Below are 22,044 nucleotides of genomic sequence, written 5' to 3'. Positions count from 1 at the left end.
TCAGATTATTTACATGCAAATTGGTCATGAAAGCAATGAAATACGGACTCAAACCAATTATGACAAATTAAGGACTAATTACAAAATCAATTAGGACTTAGATTGGTTAGAACAAACTAATTAGGTTTATTTATATCAATTATTGATGGTGATGACGATAAGCAAATGAAAATATACCAAAGATCGAATTCCAGAGACTTGACATGGATGGAACGAGTCTCTAAAATCCGGGTTTGATTTGATTGACGAAAACCCGCAAAAATTAATTACTTGGGATTTAAATCGGGAATTTAAAAGATGATAAATTAGTAAAAAGATAAATATGTTAGAATTATTTTATACGAAAGAAGTAAGAACAAAAGGGAGAAAGACGAAACAAATAAGATGAATCAACAGAAGACGAAGGAAGAAGAAGGAAAGCAGGAACTACGGCAACCTCGAGAAGAGATACAGCAGAAGCTGCGGCCCTTCGAAGAGGCGCAGCAGTTGCTGCGTTCCTTCTCGACTTCTGTCTCCCATTAATCCGTAAAAAAGGTTTGAATAATAGGTTATAAATCAGTTTTAAACATGCTTTCGACGTGAATCTTACAATAAGTGATAAAAAAGTAAAATACAATAATAAAAGATAGGATTTACACCCTCAGACTTACATGTTTGACGAAATGAGATTAACTAAGTTAACGATTAGTGAGTGCTTGACTCGAATGTACGACGAAAATGCCCTTCTAAGAGGAATTTAAAACAAGTTGATTAAATTGATTGAGTGGAGTCAGTCAAATTGGTCGGTCATGCAAAACGAGGCTGGTATTCGGAAGGATCCGAGTTTACGTGGTCGAAAGTTCAAGCACGTAGGCGCCAATAAGTAAGAGTGTGATCTTAGAATGCAAAGGGAGAAGAGAAGGGCGGATACCGCGTGAGAAATATGTGAGACAGAAGGTCTCTATTTATACTAATCACACGAAGGAATTAGGGTTTCGGTAAAACTTTGGAAGTAAATCTCGTAAAGATTCGAAAACACGCAGAAAGGAGCAGGGGAAGAGGCGCAGTAGCCACTGTGGCTCTTGGAAGAGGCGCAGCTGGTGCTGCGTCCTTTCCCCAGGGGTTTCCTCCGGCGGAAGAAAGATTTTCCGCGTTTCTATTATGGAATTGTGGTTGATCTCAATTTCCTTATTATTTTAAGATATAATTTCGGGATATATTTTGCCAAAAGATTAAAAGATAGAAATATGGAATAGAAATATTCGGAACATTATTCCAGAATATTCTGACTCGGCATTTTGAACGGTTTTAGAAAATGAAGACGGTTTTTGACCCGGACTCCAAGTGAATTCTAATTACTGTCAAAACGACCGTAACGGCGCGTAGATGTCGGATATGACCGGACGATAGGGAGGGCTACCCCCTAAAAAAACAAAAAAAGGAACGTATAAGTTTGAAACGGAGTACGAAACGGGAGTGAAGTGATTCCCCCAAAAGAAAAAAAAATAAAAAGAAATGGGTAAGTTTGAAATAAAATGGGAAACGGGTGAAATGATTCCCCCAAAAAGGAAAAAAGAAAAAGAAATGGGTAAGTGTGCTTTGTTTGACGAAAATGTCAATTTCACCTCGAAAAGCGTGCCCGCAAGATTAGGAAACTCGAAATATGGTAATTCGACGGAATTACCAAAAATAATAACCTATATGAATAGGAAATTATGCCCAAAAGAATTAGGAAAGATCCAACACGGAAAAATCACAGAAATCCGCTGAGGAAGAGGCGTAGCATGAGCTGCGGCCCTTCGAAGAGGTGCAGCAGATGCTGCGCCATTTCCCCAGTGTGTCTGTTCCGACAGATTTTAGGAAACAACTTTTTAGTATAAATAAAGACGTCGATGGAGTCTGTATTTACACAAGTCTTCCGTCTTTCTTCCGTCTATTACATAAAAACTCTCTAATTTCTTAGAAAAACTTTATACGACATGGATGCCTTGAAAAACCGTCTCAGAGAATGGACGAACGAATTTACAAATGTCGAGAAGTATGATATGGGCGCTTTCAATGTTGGAGCAATCTTGACTTTGAGATTGGTGAAGGTTGTAACACCATTATTAGATACTAGTCTTGAATATTGGGACCCGAATTACCACGTGTTCGCCTTCCCCGGGGGTGATATCTTTCCTTTTCACGAAGAAATTGCTGCAATTGGGGGATGGGATCCGAAATATATGCCTGCTATACCTTATAGCTCTCAAGGATATAAAAACAAATTCAGACTCTTGCTTGGACTGGCTAGAGCCGATGTTCACCGTCTGGTGACCGCGAAAGGGGTCTGAATGCTTGATTTTATTGATCGATTTATAAGTAGGGAAGACCCTTCTATTTCTTATACGGTCAGACGTAGGGCGTTCAGGTTTTGCTTACTGCATGGTTATGTCCTCCAAGGTCATGTTGATAAAGAAATGAGAGGTGATCCTTATTATATGAGCTTGATTGAGCAAATGGAGCTGCGCAGGAGCTCAGCCTGTCTGTGCTTTGGAGAGATCATATTAGGATTGGATAACAGGAAAGGCAACCGCGAGTTTCCTTATTTAGGAAGTCCTATCATTTTGCAGGTAAAAGATGCAACCCCTTTTTTTTTCGTTCTCGTTTTTTTTTTGTTTTTTTTTTGTGGGTTGGACGTCAATCCCTGCTTTTGGTAGGTTTGGCTCATGGATCGGTTGCGGTTGACCGAGCCCCCAGCTAATGTACCTGGATACAGTGTGCTATCGGTTGCAATGAGGACCAGACTATATGTGATGGATTTTACTCGAGTTTGCAATTATTGGGAGAACAAGCTCAAGAATGAGGACGGTCCCCTGATTAGATGGATAGTACCATGGTGGCATCTGAAGTCGGTTACTGGAGTGTCGTCTTTGGATCCCACTCGATCGTTGCGCATTCCTGGCTTGGAATTTATGATATGCATCTTCCCGGCGAGGCTGATGAGGCAGGTGGGCTTTAAACAAACGATTCCCAAACTAGATACTGTTCCTCAGACCGCGGTGGCGCTTACCGTCGAGAGCCGTAGAGAGTGGGCTCTCAAATGGGCTCAAACAAACATGTGGTTCCTACAGTCTCCTGTTAGTGCGCTGTGGATTTCGGATTCCTATTTACAGTGGAGGAAGGCCACTACTCCGGAGGAGCGCGAGAAATTAAGGAAGCGCGAGCCTGTTGACTAAAAGATTCGTGAGGTAGTAAGGGAGAAAGAGAAGTACTTGACTGAAGGGGAAGAAGAAGCCGGATCGAAATAAATTACTTCTTCTTCTCCCTTCTCTTAAACCGAAAATTAAGAGACCAAAAACAATATATTTTTGGGTCAATTTTATTCAAAATTAATATTGTTCTAGTATCAATAATATTAATTTTATTAAGAGGTTATCTTGGGTATTATTCCTTGGGAGGGATTCTATACTTGAATCCTTTGTTCATCCATATTAGGAGAGCTCAAGAACAAGTGAGTAGGAGAACTCACTTGTGCCCAATAACCCGAAATTTCCAATGTAAGAATGACGATTTCTTCACTATATTTACTTATGTTTGCATGCATAAGATCTAATTAATTTTATGACTAAATTAAATGGAACATATAAGAATATGTCGAGTATTATGAGATATATATTTCTAACACTTGGAACCAGGGCTCCTTTGGGTTTTCTTCTTCATCCGTGATCTGGTGCACATAAGTTGGTTCTTACCGTTGTTCGATGCATAAAGGCATTTCTACCATGTCATCTGGCATATTAATCAAAGATGCAAGTTTTGCAAGAGCATCTGCAAATTGATTCTCTTCTCGAGGCAGGTGTAGATAAGTCACTTGATCAAAGAATTGAGCAACTTGGTCTATTCTGGCTTGATAGGGTGCTAGGCTTTCACTTAGAATTTTCCAAGACCCCGTAACTTAGTTGATGACCAGGGATGAATCTGCTGCATTATTTGTAGCCCAATGAGGCAAGCCTCGTATTCTGCTGCATTATTTGTCACCTCGAAGTCGAGTTTGACAGAGAGTGGTGTATGCTCACCTTCACGAGAAATGAGCAGCACTCCTATTCCAAATCCTCTTAGGTTTGATGCTCCATCAAAATAAAGGTCCCAGTAGTCTACATCGGTTTGGAGTATATTCTCGTCTGGAAATGACCATGTGTCCAATGTTTGGGTATCGTTGATGGGGTTTTGTGCGAAAAACTCCGCGACGGCACGCCCTTTTATAACTTTCAGAGGAACATACTTGAGATCGAACTCTGAGAGCATCAAGGTCCATCTTGCTAGACGTCCATTGAGAACGGGTTTTTCGAAGAGGTATTTGACAGGATCCATTTTGAAGTATACCTTGACGGAATAGCTAAGCATGTAATGGCGTAGCTTCTTCGTTGCCCACACAAGAGTGAGGCATGTCTTTTAGAGTGGTGTATATTTGGATTCATACTCCAAGAACTTCTTAATGAGGTAGTAGATAACTCTTTCTTCTTTTCCAATGGTTTGTGCTAGCATGGCCCCCATGGCCGTTTCGGTTACTGTGAGATAAAACAAAGAGGTTGATCTCGTTGGGGAGGCATGAGCACTGGTGGTTTGGCTAGTATCTCCTTGATTCTGTCGAACGCCTTTTAAAAGTTGTCATCCCACATGGTTTGATCTGTTTTCTTTAACTTTTTGAAGATGGGTTCGCACATCATGGTAAGTTTCGATATGAATCGACTTATGTATTGCACCTTGCCCAAGAACCCTCTAACCTCCTTCTCTATCTGAGGTTGTGGCATTTCAATTAGAGCTTTGATTTTGGAAGGGTCGATTTCTATTCCTCGTTGACCGACGACATATCCCAGAAGCTTGCCTGATGTCACCCCAAATGCACATTTCTGAGGGTTGAGTCTCATGTTTTAATTTCGTAGTCTTAAGAAGAACTTGCGAAGGTTATTAATGTGCCCTTTTCTATCCTTAGATTTGACAATCATATCGTCTACATACACCTCGACTGCTTTATGCATCATGTCATGTAGTAACGTAGTCGCAGTGCGTTGATATGTAGCTCCAGCATTGATTAACCCGAATGGCATAACGGTGTAGCAGTAGGTGCCCCATTGAGTAACGAAGGCAGTCTTGTGCATGTCTTCTACGGCCATTTTTATCTGATTATATCCCGCGTACCCGTCCATGAAGGACAACAATGCGTGATCTTCTGTATTATCTACTAATATGTCGATATGTGGTAGAGGAAAGTCATCTTTGGGACTCGCTTTGTTCAAGTCTCTGAAATAAACACAAACACAGATTCTCCCATGAAAGATAATAGAACCATATTAGACTCTCTAATAAAAATTAAATTATTTCATAATTTATCATTTTATTGATCTATGTAACATGCATGCAAATATAAAAGCATAAAAATGAAAGTTAAGGAAAAATAATTTCCTTACATAGAATTTTATGGTAAAATGGGCACAATCAAGATCTCCTACCTTGATTGTTCTTGAGCTTATAATAAAAGGATGATCCTCCTACAAATCTTCAAAGAGAAGATCTCCTTACAATGTGCACCCAAGAACTCAACCCAAAAATCTAACAAGTATTTTACTAGAAACTTGTTAAAAATATTCCCTTGATAATATTTGTAATATTACTAACACTCTTAGTAATAATATTTGATTACTAACTTCTTAGTAAAGATGTATAATAATTTTAGAGAGAGGAAGACCAATTGTAGTTCACATGGAAAATGAAATGAGCAAGCATACTACAATAATGAACAAAATTAGTCTATAAGGAGGGAAGGGGGCCGGGTAAGTGAGAGGTTGAGTGAGGGAGTGATTTTCTTATTTTTTATCAATCTTACATCACATGCAAAAATTATAATAAGATAACTTACGGAAGTATATAAAGTAAGGTGAAATGATTATGTTCCTAATCATCCACAACTCTATTTTACACGGTCCACTTGCCCATTTACGGGTCCATATTGGTTCTTATATTTGTCGCACAAATACGTGTAATATTATTTTAAACATCTTTTCATGTTTAAATACTTCCATAATTGATTCGTTCAAATCACTCCGTAAATATACATGTACCGCTACACATATTATTTACGTACTAATATTAATCACATTAATCAATTAGTATAATTTTAGTGAATTAACAATTAATTAACTAAAACCCGTCTCTCAAAATTTATTATTCAATTATCGCATAATTAAATAATAACAGCCGTGCCTCGAGTTTGCAACTCGAAATCTCTCTAAAAATAATCGACTAACCTTTTAGTCTATAAATCAAGGGACTAAATAAATTGTATCTCATACAATTAATTAGTTGTCAATTGGGGTTCGTTCCTTTAAGTGTGACCGAAAGGGGTCAGTTGATCACCGCCGTCTCACGACAATAATGTCAAACTCTAGTCAGCCAACCGTTATCGATTTACGTTAATCAACTGACGAGGATCAAATAATTAAATATCTGATGATATTCCTTTAATGAGATTTATTATGTAAACGCACTATTGTGGAGGACACTAACTCCAACAATCTCCCACTTGTCCGACACAACGTGTGCTCTACCAATTCTCTTGTCCGTTTTAATCACCCACTCAATACAAGGTGTCTTTCAGGTCTCACTTGCACATGAACATATCGCGAGTGGTTTTCTCGATCGGGAGTGTGACTAACTGACCGGGAAAAATCTCTCACAGATTACTTCCGAGCATGGCCACGCATTTGTAGTCATTAACTCCTCGAGTGGCCTTGAGATATAGTTACCTAACATGGATGGACAATTCCTGTATGCCCTATCTATCCTATTGCACAATACAGATCACCATGACCTAGTAAATGCCCTTTTGGCCTCCTTTCACGGCACGACCTAGAACAAAAACCAAAGTCACTCGGAAACTGCACTTGCTCAGATAATAGTCTCCAGTCAAAAGAATCGACTCATTATAACATCTTAGAGATCCGCGCCACGACCATGCATCTATAATAGAACTTAGGGACTCTCTAAATGGTCACTGTCCGGCAAAGTGTCACACACTCTGCCTATGTAATCGACTAGTCATCACGTATGACCTTATGGTGTTATGCAACCATCAATCGACTTACAATCTAGTCACTCCGAGACGTCACCTCATTAAGTGACTAGGGACAAAATACAATGTTCATCTTATTCACTTGAATATTGTTCAACATTGTCTCCACAACTTATTCAGATAAACAAGGTATTAAAATTTATTCACACTAAACAAAAGATTCATAAAAAAATGTATGCGAAAACAATGAATGTGATTATCATATATATAATAAGAGATACACTATCCAATTATTAGATATCCATAATCTAAAGAAAATCTGGTACTTGTGTCAATCCCATTGCGACGACATGACCATCATGCTTAGCCTTTGATAAAGGCTTGGTTAAAGGATCAGCAATATTATCATCTGTTCCAACCTTACAAATGTCAATTTCCTTCCTTTCCACATAATCTCTAATTACATGGTATTTCCTTTCAATGTGTCTAGATTTGTTACTAGAATTTGGATCTTTGGCTTGAAAAATAGCTCCACTGTTATCACAATATAGAGTGATAGGATCTTCGGCGGAATGGACTACTCCTAGTCCCTCCATGAATTGCCTAATCCAAACTGCTTCCTTCGCAGCCTCAGACGCTGTAAGGTACTCAGCCTCTGTTATAGAATCCGCGGTAACGCTTTGCTTGAAGCTCTTCCAGCAAACAACTCCTCCATTTAGCATAAACACATAACCGGATTGGGATTTGATCTTATCCCGATCGGTTTGGAAACTTGCGTCAGTGTAACCTCTTACATGCAATTCAGTTTCTCCTCCAAACACTAAGAACGAATCCTTAGTCCTTCTCAAGTACTTAAGGATGTTCTTTACGGCTATCCAGTGACTCTCACCAGGCTTGGCTTGATAACGACTTGTCATGCTCAAGCCATACGCAACGTCGGGACGAGTGCAAATCATAGCATACATGATAGACCCAACAGCGGAAGCATAAGGGACGGTCTTCATGTGTTCAATCTCCTTAGGGGTAGAGGGAGACTGTGACTTGCTCAAAGTAATCCCTTGGCCCATAGGTAGAAATCCTCTCATGGAGTCTTTCATATTGAACCGATCAAGAACTTTGTCAATATAAGCTTCTTGACTCAATGCTAGTATCCTCTTGGACCTATCCCTATAGATCCGGATACCCAAGATTCGCTGTGCCTCTCCCAAGTCCTTGATTTGGAAGTGTTTCCCTAGCCACTCCTTAACGGAAGTGAGCGATGGAATATCATTTTCGATGAGCAATATGTCATCCACATATAGGACAAGGAATGCAACCTTACTCCCACTAAACTTCATGTACAAACACGATTCTTCCACACTTCTAGTGAAACCGTATTGTTTAATAACATGATCAAAGCGATGATTCCAACTCCTAAATGCTTACTTTAGACCATAAATGGAATTCTTGAGCTTACACACCTTCTTAGGGTTAGATGTATCCATAAAACCTTCAGGTTGTATCATGTACACCTCTTCTTCTAAAATCTCATTCAAGAAGGCGGTTTTAACATCCATTTGCCAAATCTCATAATCATGAAATGCGGCAACCGCTAAGATTATCCTAATGGACCGAAGCATAGCGACTGGAGTGAAGGTTTCGTCATAGTGTAAACCATGAACTTGGGTGAAACCTTTTGTCACCAATCTAGCTTTGTAAACATCCACATGTTTATCCACGCCGAGCTTAATTTTATAAATCCATTTATACTGAAGGGGTCACACTCCCTCAGGTAAATCTACCAAGTCCCATACTTGGTTCTCGTACATGGAATCCATTTCGGATCGCAAGGCTTCTAGCCAAAGCGAGGAGTCGGGACTAGACATGGTCGATTTTTAGGTAGTGGGTTCATCACTTTCAAAAAGTAACAAAACACCATCCTCTTCGATGTTACCAAGGTAGCGGTCAGGTGGATTAGAAATCCTACTTTACTTTCTGGGAACAATTACCGTTTCAGAGGAAGAGGGAATGCTATCCTCCACGTTCTCCTCTACCTCATTCTCGGTTTGTGGCTCTCGAACTTCTTCAAGTTCAAATTTTCTCCCACTCTGTCTCCTAGAAATAAACTCCTTTTCTAGGAAGACATCATCACGAGCCACAAACACTTTGTTCTCGTGTTTATTGTAGAAGTAATAGCCACGTGTTTCCCTTAGATATCCTACAAAAAGACATTTGTCAGACCTGGGTGCAAGCTTATTGTCAGACTTGATCTTAACATACACTTCACAACCCCAAATACGCATGAATGACAAATGAGGGACTTTCCATGTCCATATATCATATGAAGTCTTATCGGCCGCTTTAGTCGGGCTTCGATTTAGTGAAAATATTGCTGACAAGAGGGCAAAACCCCAAAATGAACTAGGAAGCTCAGTTAGACCATCATAGACCGAACCATGTCTAATAAAGTTCGGGTTCTCCTTTCGGCCACACCATTTAATGGCGGTGTGCCAGGAGGAGTCCATTGTGATACTATACCACAATCTTTTAGGTGTGAATCAAATTCATAATTTAGATATTAAGCACCACGATCGGATCGTAGGGTCTTAATCTTTTTATCCAATTGGTTCTCTACTTCATTTTGGAACTCTTTGAACTTGTCAAAGGCTTCACTCTTGTTCTTCATTAAGTAGACATACCCATATCTACTTAAGTCATCAGTAAAAGTAATGAAGTTGTGAAAAACTCCTCTAGCGGTGATGGTTAATGGTCCACACACATCCGTATGTATGAGAGCCAAAACCTCACTAGCTCGTGTCATAAAATCAGTAGAAAACATGCATTAAACACCATGAAAATTCCATGGCCCGATTCAACTATTAACTATTTTTAGTCAATTTTTAACTAAAATACGGCATTTTGACTCGGTTTTCTACCTAAAATCATTAAAAATAGCAAAATAACTTCATAAATCACCAAACTTAACCACAAATCTTTTGAGATAAGTAGGTATGCATGCCCCAAAAATTTCGTGCTAAAACCTCTTCTAACACATTTTTTGAGTTTTATAAATTATCACATAATTCATTAATATGCTTAAAATCAACATGCAAATTACAAGCCTAAGCTTTGATACCACTTGAAAGATCATAAAACCATATTAGAATCTCTAATAAAAATTAAATTATTTCATAATTTATCATTTTATTGATCTATGTAACATGCATGCAAATATAAAAGCATAAAAATGAAAGTTAAGGAAAAACAATTTCCTTACATAGATTTTTATGATAAAATGGGAACAATCAAGATCTCCTACCTTGATTGTTCTTGAGCTTATAATAAAAGGATGATCCTCCTAACAAATCTTCAAAGAGAGGATCCCCTTACAATGTGCACCCAATAACTCAACCTAAAAATCCAACAAGTATTTTACTAGAAACTTGTTAAAAATATTACCTTGATAATATTTGTAATTTACTAACACTCTTAGTAATAATATTTGATTACTAACTTCTTAGTAAAGATGTATAATAATTTTAGAGAGAGGAAGACTAATTGTAGTTCACATGCAAAATGAAATGAGCAAGCATACTACAATAATGAACAAAATTGGTCTATAAGGAGGGAAGGGGGCTGGGTAGGTGAGAGGTTGAGTGATTTTCTTTTTTTTTTGTCAATCTTACATCACATGCAAAAATTATAATAAGATAACTTATGGAAGTATATAAAGTAAGGTGAAATGATTATGTTCCTAATCATCCACAACTCTATTTTACACGGCCCACTTGCCCATTTACGGGTCCATATTGATTCTTATATTTGTGGCACAAATACGTGTAATTTTATTTTAAATATCGTTTCATGATTAAATACTTCCATAATTAATTCGTTCAAATCACTCCGTAAATATACATGTACCGCTACACATATTATTTACGCACTAATATTAATCACATTAATCAATTAGTGTAATTTTAGTGAATTAACAATTAATTAACTAAAACCCGTCTCCCAAAATTTATTATTCAATTATCGCATAATTAAATAATAACTGCCGTGCCTCGAGTTCGCAACTCGAAATCTCTCTAAAAATAATCGACTAACCTTTTAGTCTATAAAACAAGGGACTAAATAAATTGTATCTCATACAATTAATAGTTGTCAATTGGGGTTCGTTCCTTTAGGTGTGACCGAAAGGGGTCAGTTGATCACCGCCGCCTCACGACAATAACGTCAAACTCTAGTCAGCCAACCGTTATCGATTTACGTAAATCAATTGACGAGGATCAAATAATTAAATATCTGATGATATTCCTTTAATGAGATTTATTATGTAAACGCACTATTGTGGAGGACACTAAATCCAACATCCCATCCTTTTTTGGTACGGGTACTATGTTGGCTACCCAGTCTGAATACTCGGAAACTTTGATGAACCCGGCTTTGATTTGTTTATCCACTTCTTCTTTGATTTTAAGAGCCCATTTTGTTCTCAGTCGTCGAAGCTTCTGTTTTACAGGTTTGAAACCTGGTTTGATCGGGATTTCGTGTTCTGCAATATCCATGTCGATCCATGGCATGTCTTTGTAGGACCAAGCAAAAATGTCTTTGAACTCGTGTAGGGGGTCTGTAAACTAGCCCTTTCATTTGGGTTCAGAGTCGTCCATATCCTCAGTTCTTGGGGTTCTAATCCGGTTCCTACATTGATGGGTTCAGTGTTTTCTATAACTGGTGGCCCTTTCCCCTCTTGTAGTATTTATTTAGCTATGTAGGGAGGTAGTTCGATTGAGTCTGGCTCTGGGTCATCCTCATTATCATCGTAAACAAATTGCATTCAGAGTAACACAAAGAGTAAGTAGAATCTGATTTATTCATATTAAAATTTGAAAAGAGTTGAAATAAAGAAGCCATCTGTTCAGTAGTCAGTGGCGGCAAAAGGGACAACGGCTGGGACATTTCCCAAGCTACTGTTACTACTTCACGATAATCTAGGAGAAACGAGGGGAATGGGAGTGACGAGAGGAGGAGACTCTCTAGGGACTTCTCTAGATTCCGACTCTGACTCTGACTCGAATTAGTTGTCTTCTGGTTCTCCTTTGAACATCTATCCTTCTACAGTGGTGAGCTTGAAGAGTCTTCCATTGTTGTTCGTCCATTTAATTGATTTCCTCCATCCTTTCTGCTGATCTGGATTGGTTTCTGTGATCAATGCGATAGGGTTGAATTGGTCATCCTGAAGTATCATGGTAATGATCTCGTCCTACGCAGCCCTGACAAAGCGATCCTCTCTAAATAGTAAGCTAAGAGCTTGTTCGTCCAAGCAAGGTGCTCGACGAGTCTTGACGGTAGGAACCGTTTATGAAGGAATGAAGCAGCAATCGTGAAAGATCTTGATTCCGGCTAATTTTCTTTCGATATAGTGCCAAGGTTCAGGGAACCCATGAAAGTATTCTTGACTCCCTTCTCTTAAAAAGTATCCATTTAGGGTAGGGAAGTAGGGTCGCATTTGGATTCCCACGTTCTTACGGTTTTGGAATTGGGTGAGCATCTCTAGAGCCTCTTCCTTGGTGGGTATGTATCCTAATCCCAGTGGTATCCTTTGAGAGTTTCCTTCTTTGTAAGGTGCAAAGGTGTTTCTTCGGACAGGATTCAATGGCATTCCCGGGAAGTATCCCTGATATTTGAGTATGTGGTTGACCACTAAATTGGAGTATGGATTGAAGTACAAAGGTACCAACTCCCTCTCTAGAAGGTTCACACTATGGAAGCCCCCAAGTTCATATATTGGGTCTGCAATCACTTGGTTGCTGGACATCTTTTCCATTACTGCCTTGATAGGCGATGAAGCGATTGTAGGTACTTTGCAATCCAGTGGAATTTTGATTTTCTGGTGGAGGGTGGATGTTACCACTTTGGAAGCGTGAATCCAAGGTCTTCCCAGAAGTATATTGAAGGATGCTTCAATGTCCACTATTTGAAATTTGACCTTTCGCTCAATCGGCACTGTGGCTATGGTAAGGTTGACTAGTCCCACCACTTTTCGTCGTGTACCATCATATGCACGAACACCTTGATTGGTAGGGGTCCAATCTGACTCTTTCATGCCTAATTTGTATGCCGTGTTCAATGGTATGACGTTGACTACCGAACCATCATCTACCAGAGTCGTGGGCACATTCTTCTTTAAGCAAACGACAGTAATGTATAGAGCCAAGTTGTGACTGGCGCCGAAGGGTGGCAAATCATCGTCCGAGAAAGTAATTGGGTTACTTAGTTTAGTTGAATCTTGAAATACCAAGTTGACTACGTCATCTGGGGTAGAGTTATGTGTCACATTCAATTTAGCCAATGCTTGCAGTAATGCTTGGCGATGAGGGAATGAGCTCGCAACTAGTTGCCAGACTGAAAGATCAGCTTTTAGCTTCTGTAGCTGCTTTAGTAAATGGTCAGTAGAAGTATCCTCGCCATCATTTGGTGTGACAATGTTGGTATTGGTAACTGGACCATTAGCTATGGGATCATTTTGAGAAGTATTTTGATATGGATGCCCCGAACGAGTAAGGTGATCTATATCTTGGTCCTCACTATTTTTGACTATTTCCTCACTAACCTTGACTATGTAGTGCTTGGTGAGGTATTCATCTTCATCATCATCGGCCCATACTCCATCGATAGTGACAAGCTCTCTCAATCTTATGATTTCAGCTTCTAAGTGAATGAGCTGGTTGACTAGGCTATCAACCACAGCTACAACTTCTTGCATTGTAGAATTCCGAGAGAGGTTTAGTGGCGCGCGTTCCTTAGGTGTTGCACTTGGATCACGTAGGGATGCCACTATACTTTCTAGTTCTGAGACTTGTCTATTCACACTTTTTTTGCCATGCGATAAAGTCGGTGATGGTAGGGGAAATGGTGGAGTAACTCCCTTCACCTTCTATGGCATGGATCTCATCGTCTACTGGGGAAATGAGGTATGAACAGTCTAAAGTAGATTCTTCACTTGTAATCATCAGAACTCCAAGAGGATTCTGAGTATTGTTATGCTTACCTCCAGGCGGTATTGGTAGGCGACGGTTTTCAATCGTGTCCTGAAGGACATGTCTTAACTTGTAACATTTTTCTGTGTCGTGTCCCTTACCTTTTTGGTATTCGCAGTACGAATTCTCTTCCCAGAACATGGACTTCTTATCTGGATCAGGTGTAGGCCCTATGGGTTGCAGCTTACCATGTTTCATCAATCTCTTCAAAGCATTGGAGTATGTATCGCCGATGTTCGTGAATTTCCTTTGTGGGTTATTCTTCTGATGTGACCATTATTTGAGCATATTTAGTCCCCGAATTATCCTCGTTCCTATGCTTTTTAGTGCATAATTGGGTCATTTACTATCTTTAGTCTTTCGTTTTGCATATTCTTTGAGGTTTTGTTTCCTTGGTAGGAGAGGAGTGCAAACCTTGCAATTTCATGGCAAAATGGAGCTAAGTTGATCGAATCAAATGACCAAGCATCAGAGTGAAGACAAGACTAGAAGGCCTATGTAAATAATGAAGTAAATGGGCAATGATGAGAAGATCCTTGGATACCCAACAAGATCCTTGAGGATTGTTGGAAGAAGAAAAGAAGAGAAGCTTGCTGAGCTACTATCCGGGCGTCGCACGCACGGGACGAGCATCCTGGCTGGCTCTAATCCGAGCGTCCCATAGCCAGTCCGCTCGTCCTAACCCTCTACAATCCGAGCGTAGCATCCCTCAGGCTGCTCGGATTCCTTTCCAGTGCAGCACGTCTCTCCCTCAGCCCGCTCGGGATGAGCATATTCTTTGAAGACTACGGAAGCGGAGATGAGTATCTCCTTCGAGAGAAGCATAACTTTTCTTAAGCGTCTTAATCGTCATTTAAGCCCTTAGTTACCCTAATTTATGTACTTAATCCTTAGTATAAATACCCCATTGTACTAATTAGATGAGCATGTTCTTCTTATACAATCTTAATACTCTCTTTATGTTACTCTAATCTCATCTTAATCTTGCAATCAACTTTTAATTAAGCATTAATAAAAATCTCATATCCTTAATTTCTCTATTGTTCATCATTTATTTTGGGTAATTGAATATTATTTGGGGTTTACTTGGAGGATTGACAACCTTCCATCAGTCATCAAGTACTTCTATTATTCTTTGCTTATTATTTTGGAATCATCATTAGGTATAATTCTCTTAATCCCTTTGAAATTATTGTTAATCATCTTCTTTTATTCATCATGTTTTGTCTTGCTAGTATGATTGACAACCTTGTTAGCATGTTAAACTTGATAATGTGTGATTAGTCATCTTAACTAGGGTTAATGGGGAATTAGGGGAAACCAACATGGGGATTGATTCATGCTTAATCTAATATGCTTTCATAATTAATTTACTTGCGTGTTGGGATTTCAACTTATGCACACGTTATGTTTGATGAAATGCGAGCCTATGAATCCTTGCATTTTTTACCCATCACTTATCTTTCAATGAGACTTGTAAGACATAAACCAACTCGAGTGTCATTAGACCATGCATATACTTGGATAGAGAGGATTAAGTCGACTTGTATGTGTTGTACAATCTAATCGATTCGGCTCCGGAACCCAAACCTTCCCAGGGATTGTAAGATATACACTAACTCGATCCCATCACAACAATAATTGCTTGCATCTATTTGAAAACATGTTTGTATGATCAAATCCCATGAATCCCCTATGGACCCATGACACCCTAGTGCTTTTAATCAATTCTTTACATCTCATTTTAATCATCTTGCTTGTGTTTTTACTTTGTTATTTAGTTTAGTGATCTTCAACCTCAACCCAAATTGTTACACCCTTAGACACGACCATTTGCAATCGAAAATCCTACATAATTATCCGTCCCTTGGGATCCGACCTTTACTTACCTCTTTACTAATAGTAAAGTAGTTTGTGAAGTTATAAATATTGTTTTGGTCTAGGTAACTCCTAACGACAAGTAACCGAAAACGATAGCTCGACCAAAAATGGCGCCGTTGCCGGGGACGGTGTTAACTTGATTTGATTTTCTTGATTGTTATTAGTTGCGTCCTTCTTTGCCTTGGGGAAGTAAAACTCCTCAAGGTTTGTTCTAATTATTTTCGAGTTGTTTGATATTTTGCATGTCTAGAAGATCACAAGGTAACTTGTTACCCATTGATCACGAAATTGAAAGAACTTTGAAAACCAATAGAAGACTTGCTAGAAATACTTTGAGAGGTATTGGTGAGGTTGTAGATATTCATCCAAATACTATGAGTTCATCAACCCTTTTGCAAGATAAGGAGAGGAGAACCCATCACAAAATCAACCACAAAATCAACCCACAATGCCTAAGTTTTCATCACATTCCGTACCAACCAAGGAGAACCTACCCAATGGTACTCCCACACCACAACACTTGACCGGTAATTTCATTGCAAAATCTGCATTTATCCAATTAGTCGAAAGAAGCCAATTTGGGGGGATGCCTAGTGAAGACCCTCATTCTCGCATAGAGACTTTTGTGACTATTGTGATGCGATCTCACAAACCGGAGTGGCTCAAGACCAAATTCGATGTGTCTTATTTCCTTTTTCTTTGAATGGTACCGCGAAACAATGGTTAAAGAGCCTTGATAAGGCTACTCTTGGAATTGACTCTTGGAAGAAATTGGCACTTGCTTTCTACAAAAAGTTCTACCCTCTAGAAAAGACTAACATGCTAAGAGCCTAAATTACGGGATTTAAACAAAGGGACGAAGAGTCTTTGTCTGAAGCTTCGGAGTGATTCAAAGGAACTTTTTGCTCATGTCCTCATCATGGACATAGTGAGTGGTTCTTAGTACAATAATTTCGGAATGGTCTTTATGAAAACTGCCGAAACATTCTCCATATGGGATCAAATGGTATGTTCACTGAAGTTGACGATAATCAAACTTGGAACAAGATTGAGGAAATGGCGGTCCATAACTCACAATATAGTATACCTCGGAAGGCTACTAGAGGAGGAAAGCATGAAGTGAACTCTGTTACTCAATTGGGTGCTCAACTTAGTGCTCATATTGATACCATCAACTTGAAGTTTTAGAAGGCTGTGGCTAAGCTTGAAGAAGCCTCCAAATCACCTAAGCAACATGTTAATGCCATGGTGGCATCTTCATCAATTCCAAGTGGAATATGTGAGAATTGTGGAACTTTGGGACATGACCTAAGTGAATGTAGGGGAACAAGTGAATGCTTTTCAAGCATACAAGAGTGGTACCCCTTATTCCAACTATTACAATGAAAACACCAAATTCCATCCAAATCTCTCATACAAAAGCCAAAATGTTCAAAACCCTCAAACAACATACACCCCACCTCCAATGAGAAACCCAAATCAAAGACCCTTTTATTTACAACCAAAACCAAGGTTACCAAAATAAAACACAATACAACCAATCCAATGACCAAGGTTTTGATTTTCAAAAAGCAGTCCTCCAAATGCAAAAGAACCAACAAGAATTTTTCACTCAAATGCAAAACGATAGCCAAGCAAAAGACATCACCATCAACAACATCCTATCCCACACAAAAATGTTGGAAACCCAAATGACTCAATTAGCATCTTCAAGCTCTCAAAGAAAAAAGGGGCAATTACCTCCTCAAAGTAATCCCCCAAGACATGAATCGGTGAGTGTCATCCACTTGAGGAGTGGTACAAGCTATGAAGGGCCAAAGAAGCAAGTTGAGGATGACATTGTGGAGACTAGTGACAAGGAAAGAGTTGTGCAAAACTCTAGGGAAGAAGAACCCAACATTCAACAAGTTTCAAAGAAGAATGAAAAAAAGACCAAAGAGAAGGAACCTATTATGATTAGACTTCCATTCCCGAGTCGTCAAGCTAAGCCTAAGTTTGATGACCAACTTGGAAAATTCATGGAGATTGTGAAGAATTTAGAAGTCTGGATTCCATTCACGGAATTGATCAATCATGTTCCGGCCTATGCAAAGTATATGAAAGATATCCTTACAAAGAAGAAATTAATCCGGAAACTTGAGACTATTGCTTTCACTAAAGTGAGTAGCGCTATTCTTCAAGGAAGTTCACCTCCAAAGCTCAAGGATCCGGGAAGATTCTCCATTCCATGCACTATTGGTGACACTACAATTAACAAAGCTTTATGTGACCTTGGGGAAAGTGTTAGTGTCATGCCATATTCGGTAAGCAAGAGGCTAGTAATGGGGGAGCTCAAGAGCACAAACATCACGCTTCAAATGGCGGATAGATCAAAAAAGACACCTTTAGGGGTATGGAAAGATGTGCCCGTAAGAATTGGCAAATTCTTCATCCCGGTGGATTTCGTTATTGTTGACATGGAAAAAGATTCCAACATTCCTATTATCTTAGGAACACCTTTCTGGCACACCGCGGGAGCGGTGATCGATGTAAAACATGGAGAGCTCACCCTTGAAGTGGGAGATGAAACCATCACTTTTAATCTTGACAAGACTATGAGAGCTCCCCGATTGCATGAGCCATGTTTGATGGATGATCACTATAGCCGGAAAGATGATAGGAAGAAGTTCGCATATCAATGGAAGAAGAAAGTGGATGATGCTCCATCAAAAGAGAAATGAAATTGCAACAAAGAGAGCTTGAAAAGCTCACCCATGATAAGTGAAGAAGAAGGCCTCATTGGCCAAGAAAATAAGGAAGGAGAGTTGTCTTCATCAACTCAAGACATTTTAGTGATCAAGTAGACAAAGTATGCGGTCTTTGGGATGATGAGTTTGAAGGGATATTCAATCCCTATATTGGTAATGCTATGACCGAAGACCATCATGGAGAACAAAAAGTGCAAAGGTCTATTGAAGATCTTTATCTTGACAATGAACAAGCTTTCGACTACTTCTTCAAGGTGTTGAGTAACATCAACAACACCTTGAACATGCCCCCTTGACATCTCATTATTGGATGAGAGTTTGGTGGAGTCCTCCCAAAACCACCATTTGTAAATATTCTAACTCCCTAGCTTGCATTTTAATTATTGTATTGCATTTTTGTCAAATTTTGGATATACATTTCTATGCCTTGATCAAGATTTTCATCATTTTGAGAGAAGTGAGGGAGGGACTTATGAGTTTATTGATGTGTAGTGTTTTGCCTTAGCGTGGGGATAGAAATTGCCTAGGCTATTCATGCCTTTGTAGTGCCCCCACAATGAAGAACACAAGAATTGAAGAATGAATGACACGGGTTACGAAGCACCCACGGATGGACCTGAATCCGTGTGGAAGAGGAAGAATCTGAGCGTCCCAGAAGCATAAGATGCTCGTCTTGAAGAGAACCCGAGCGTCCAGGGCATAAGATGCTCGTCTTGTGAAGCTATGTAGATACCTCATTTATGCACCTCCCGCAAACCACCCAGTGATGATTGGGCCGCATGTTTGGTACGCGGAACGATTTGTGACAGTTCATAAGTTTATCGTCAAGTGATTGCTCAAACACTGATGTCTACCTCTTAGTTGTCATCTACGCGCCGATACGGTCGTTTTGACAGTAATTAGAGTACATTTGGTGTCCGGGCCTAAAACCGTCTTCATTTTCTGATAACCGTTAAATCCCGAGTCAGAATGTTTTGGAATGTTCCGTATATTTCTATTCCATATTTTATAAATCTTTTTTTTTTTGGTAAAATGTGATAAATATATTATAAATATTTAGAAAGGTTACAAATGGTGAGCATACATCAGTTAGTCATTTAACACATACAAATCTTTTTGCCTTAGCCAATCTAAGTCCGTTTTGGTTAAAACCTTGTAATCCCTTCCTCGGACTCTTGCTTTGACTTCGTCAATCACTTGTTCTGCTAATCTTTTCGGCCTTAGGAGCATTCCTTCCATATTACTTCTGTTTCTCTGATGCCAAATATGGTATATCACACCCCACATCATAGCTGCTTGCATTCCTTTTTGCAACATCGATCTTGTTCTTTGCGTACACCATACAATCATGTCATTCACTGGGAAGTTGATCCGCATTTTCTGACTGAGAGCCTGTATGACTCTTTTACTGTATATGCATTCACATAGGATATGCTCAATGCATTCCGTCTCCTGTGCACAGAGTAAACATTGGTCTTCAATGTCCAGTCCATACCCAATAAGCTTATCTCTCGTTCTCAAAGCTCCATGTGCAACTAACCAGCCTGTGAATTGATGCTTTGGTATAACATGGTCATTCCAAAGACACTTATACCAGGCCATCTTAGGATTAGAGCCCTTGAGCCATTCATAGCAATCCTTAGTAGAGTATTCTGACTGTGCACTCCATAAACCAGTCGCATACCCAGGGAGCATCTCCTCCTTTACTTTGCATATCCTACTCCACACCCAGCTAGAGCTATTTGATGGGGTATATTCTAGACACTCCCTCCCTTTCAGATAATTCTTTTGCACCCATTTCACCCATAAGGAGTCTTTCTTTATAGCTATCCAATGCACTAACCTTCCAATCATGGCTTTATTCATTATACCCTGATCTTTCAGTCCTAATCCCCCCTCTTCTTTAGTCCTGCAAATTTTTTCCCAGGCAACCATTGGCACCCTCCTGTATTCAGTGCTACTATCCCAAAGAAAATTCCTGCAGGTTGCTTCAATCCTGCTAATGATCCCTTTGGGGATGACGAACATTGAAGCCCAATACGAATGTAGAGAGGACATGACAGCCTTTACTAGCACTAATCTCCCTGCATATGAGAATTTCTATGCCCCATAGTTGTGGATTCTGCTGCATATCTTTTCATTCAAGCACTCACAATCAGTCTTCTTCATTCTGGTAGTCTGAATTGGCATTCCCAGGTACTGGAATGGCAGTTGTCCTTCAACAAATCCTGAGACTCTCAGGATATCATGTTTAATATGATCAGGCACACCCTGGAAGTGGGAAGTAGACTTGGTGGCGCTTACCTTCAGTCCAGACGCATTAGAAAAGGTAGAGAAAGACTTAAGCAGTATCATCATGGACTGAGCATCACCCCTGCTGAACAGTAACACATCGTCTGCAAACATCAGGTTTGCCAAATTCAATTCCTTGCATAGAGGGTGAAAGTTGAATGCAAACTTGTTAGCTGCATATTTCAGTGTCCTAGTCAAGTATTCCATGGATAAGGTAAAAAGGAGGGGAGAAAGAGGATCGCCCTGCCTTAGACCTCTCTTGCCATGGAAGTACCCAAATAGGTCCCCATTAAGGGAGAGGGAGAAACTGGCAGTACTGATACATTGCATGACCATAGTTTTGAATTCCTCAGGAAATAGGAGCTCATCCAGCATTTGTTCAACAAAAGACCACTCGACTGTGTCATACGCTTTCTACAAGTCAATCTTGAACATGCATCTAGGAGTAGCATTTGGCCTTTCATAGAGTCTTATTAAGTCTTGGCATATCAAAATGTTTTCCTGGATGCTCCTATTCTGAATGAAAGCGCCTTGGTTCTGATCAATAATACTAGGCAGTACCTCTGCAAGTCTAGCACAAAGGAGCTTTGAAATAATTTTGTAGATGACATTACAACAAGCTATTGGACGGAATTGCATCACATTTTGGGGTCTCTCACATTTGGGTATGAGTGTAATGGTTGTTGCATTGAGTTGCCTAAGAAGACTCTTCTGTGCAAAGAAATCCTTGACAGCATTGATCACGTCCTCCCCTACCACTTCCCATGCGTCTTTGAAAAATTTACTCGTGTAAGCATCATGGCCTGGAGCCTTAATGTCAGGAATACTGAATAGAGTGTCTCTTATCTCCTTGCCCGTGACAGGTCTGGCCAGCATCACATAGTGGTCAGCATTGCATCTCGGACCTTGGTCTATAATTTTCCTGTGGACCTTCTTGGTGGCCTGATTATCCCCAATCAAGTGCTGATAGTATTCCAGAAAGGCACTATGCACTAGTTCAGGGGAGTCACAAACTTTCCCATTTCTATCTTCAATCCTGATGACTCTATTCCCACTCCTTCTTTTTTTGAGTAAG

At 39.6% G+C, this 22,044-nt stretch overlaps 1 protein-coding gene and 1 non-coding gene across 2 annotated transcripts; both read right to left on the bottom strand.

Moving 5' to 3' along the window:
* Positions 1-16,749: 16,749 nt before the first annotated feature.
* LOC141644939 (small nucleolar RNA R71) lies at positions 16,750-16,857 on the bottom strand. The gene has a single exon (XR_012544539.1). It is a non-coding gene; the product is annotated as a small nucleolar RNA R71 (small nucleolar RNA).
* A 2,909-nt stretch (positions 16,858-19,766) lies between these two features.
* Positions 19,767-21,344, bottom strand: LOC141638679 (uncharacterized). The gene is made up of 2 exons (XM_074448028.1): positions 20,831-21,344; positions 19,767-20,761 (listed from the first exon to the last, which is right to left on the bottom strand). The coding sequence occupies exons 1-2, from the start codon at positions 21,342-21,344 to the stop codon at positions 19,767-19,769; spliced, it is 1,509 nt and encodes a 502-aa protein (XP_074304129.1).
* Between the last annotated feature and the right edge of the window lie 700 nt (positions 21,345-22,044).

Source organism: Silene latifolia, chromosome 2 (assembly GCF_048544455.1).
Source record: "Silene latifolia isolate original U9 population chromosome 2, ASM4854445v1, whole genome shotgun sequence".
NCBI classification, from domain to species: Eukaryota; Viridiplantae; Streptophyta; class Magnoliopsida; order Caryophyllales; family Caryophyllaceae; genus Silene; species Silene latifolia.
The sequence above is the reverse complement of the archived record's forward strand: the minus strand, read 5'-3'. Positions and strand labels throughout refer to the sequence as shown.

What these genes read in the sequence shown, in the direction of transcription:
- LOC141638679 (XM_074448028.1), bottom strand. Translation starts at nt 21,344, where the DNA reads ATGCTGGATGAGCTCCTATTTCCTGAGGAATTCAAAACTATGGTCATG. An exon ending in CAGAATGAAGAAGACTGATT is followed by an intron (nt 20,762 to 20,830) that starts GTGAGTGCTTGA and finishes TCTCATATGCAG; the next exon opens with GGAGATTAGTGCTAGTAAAG.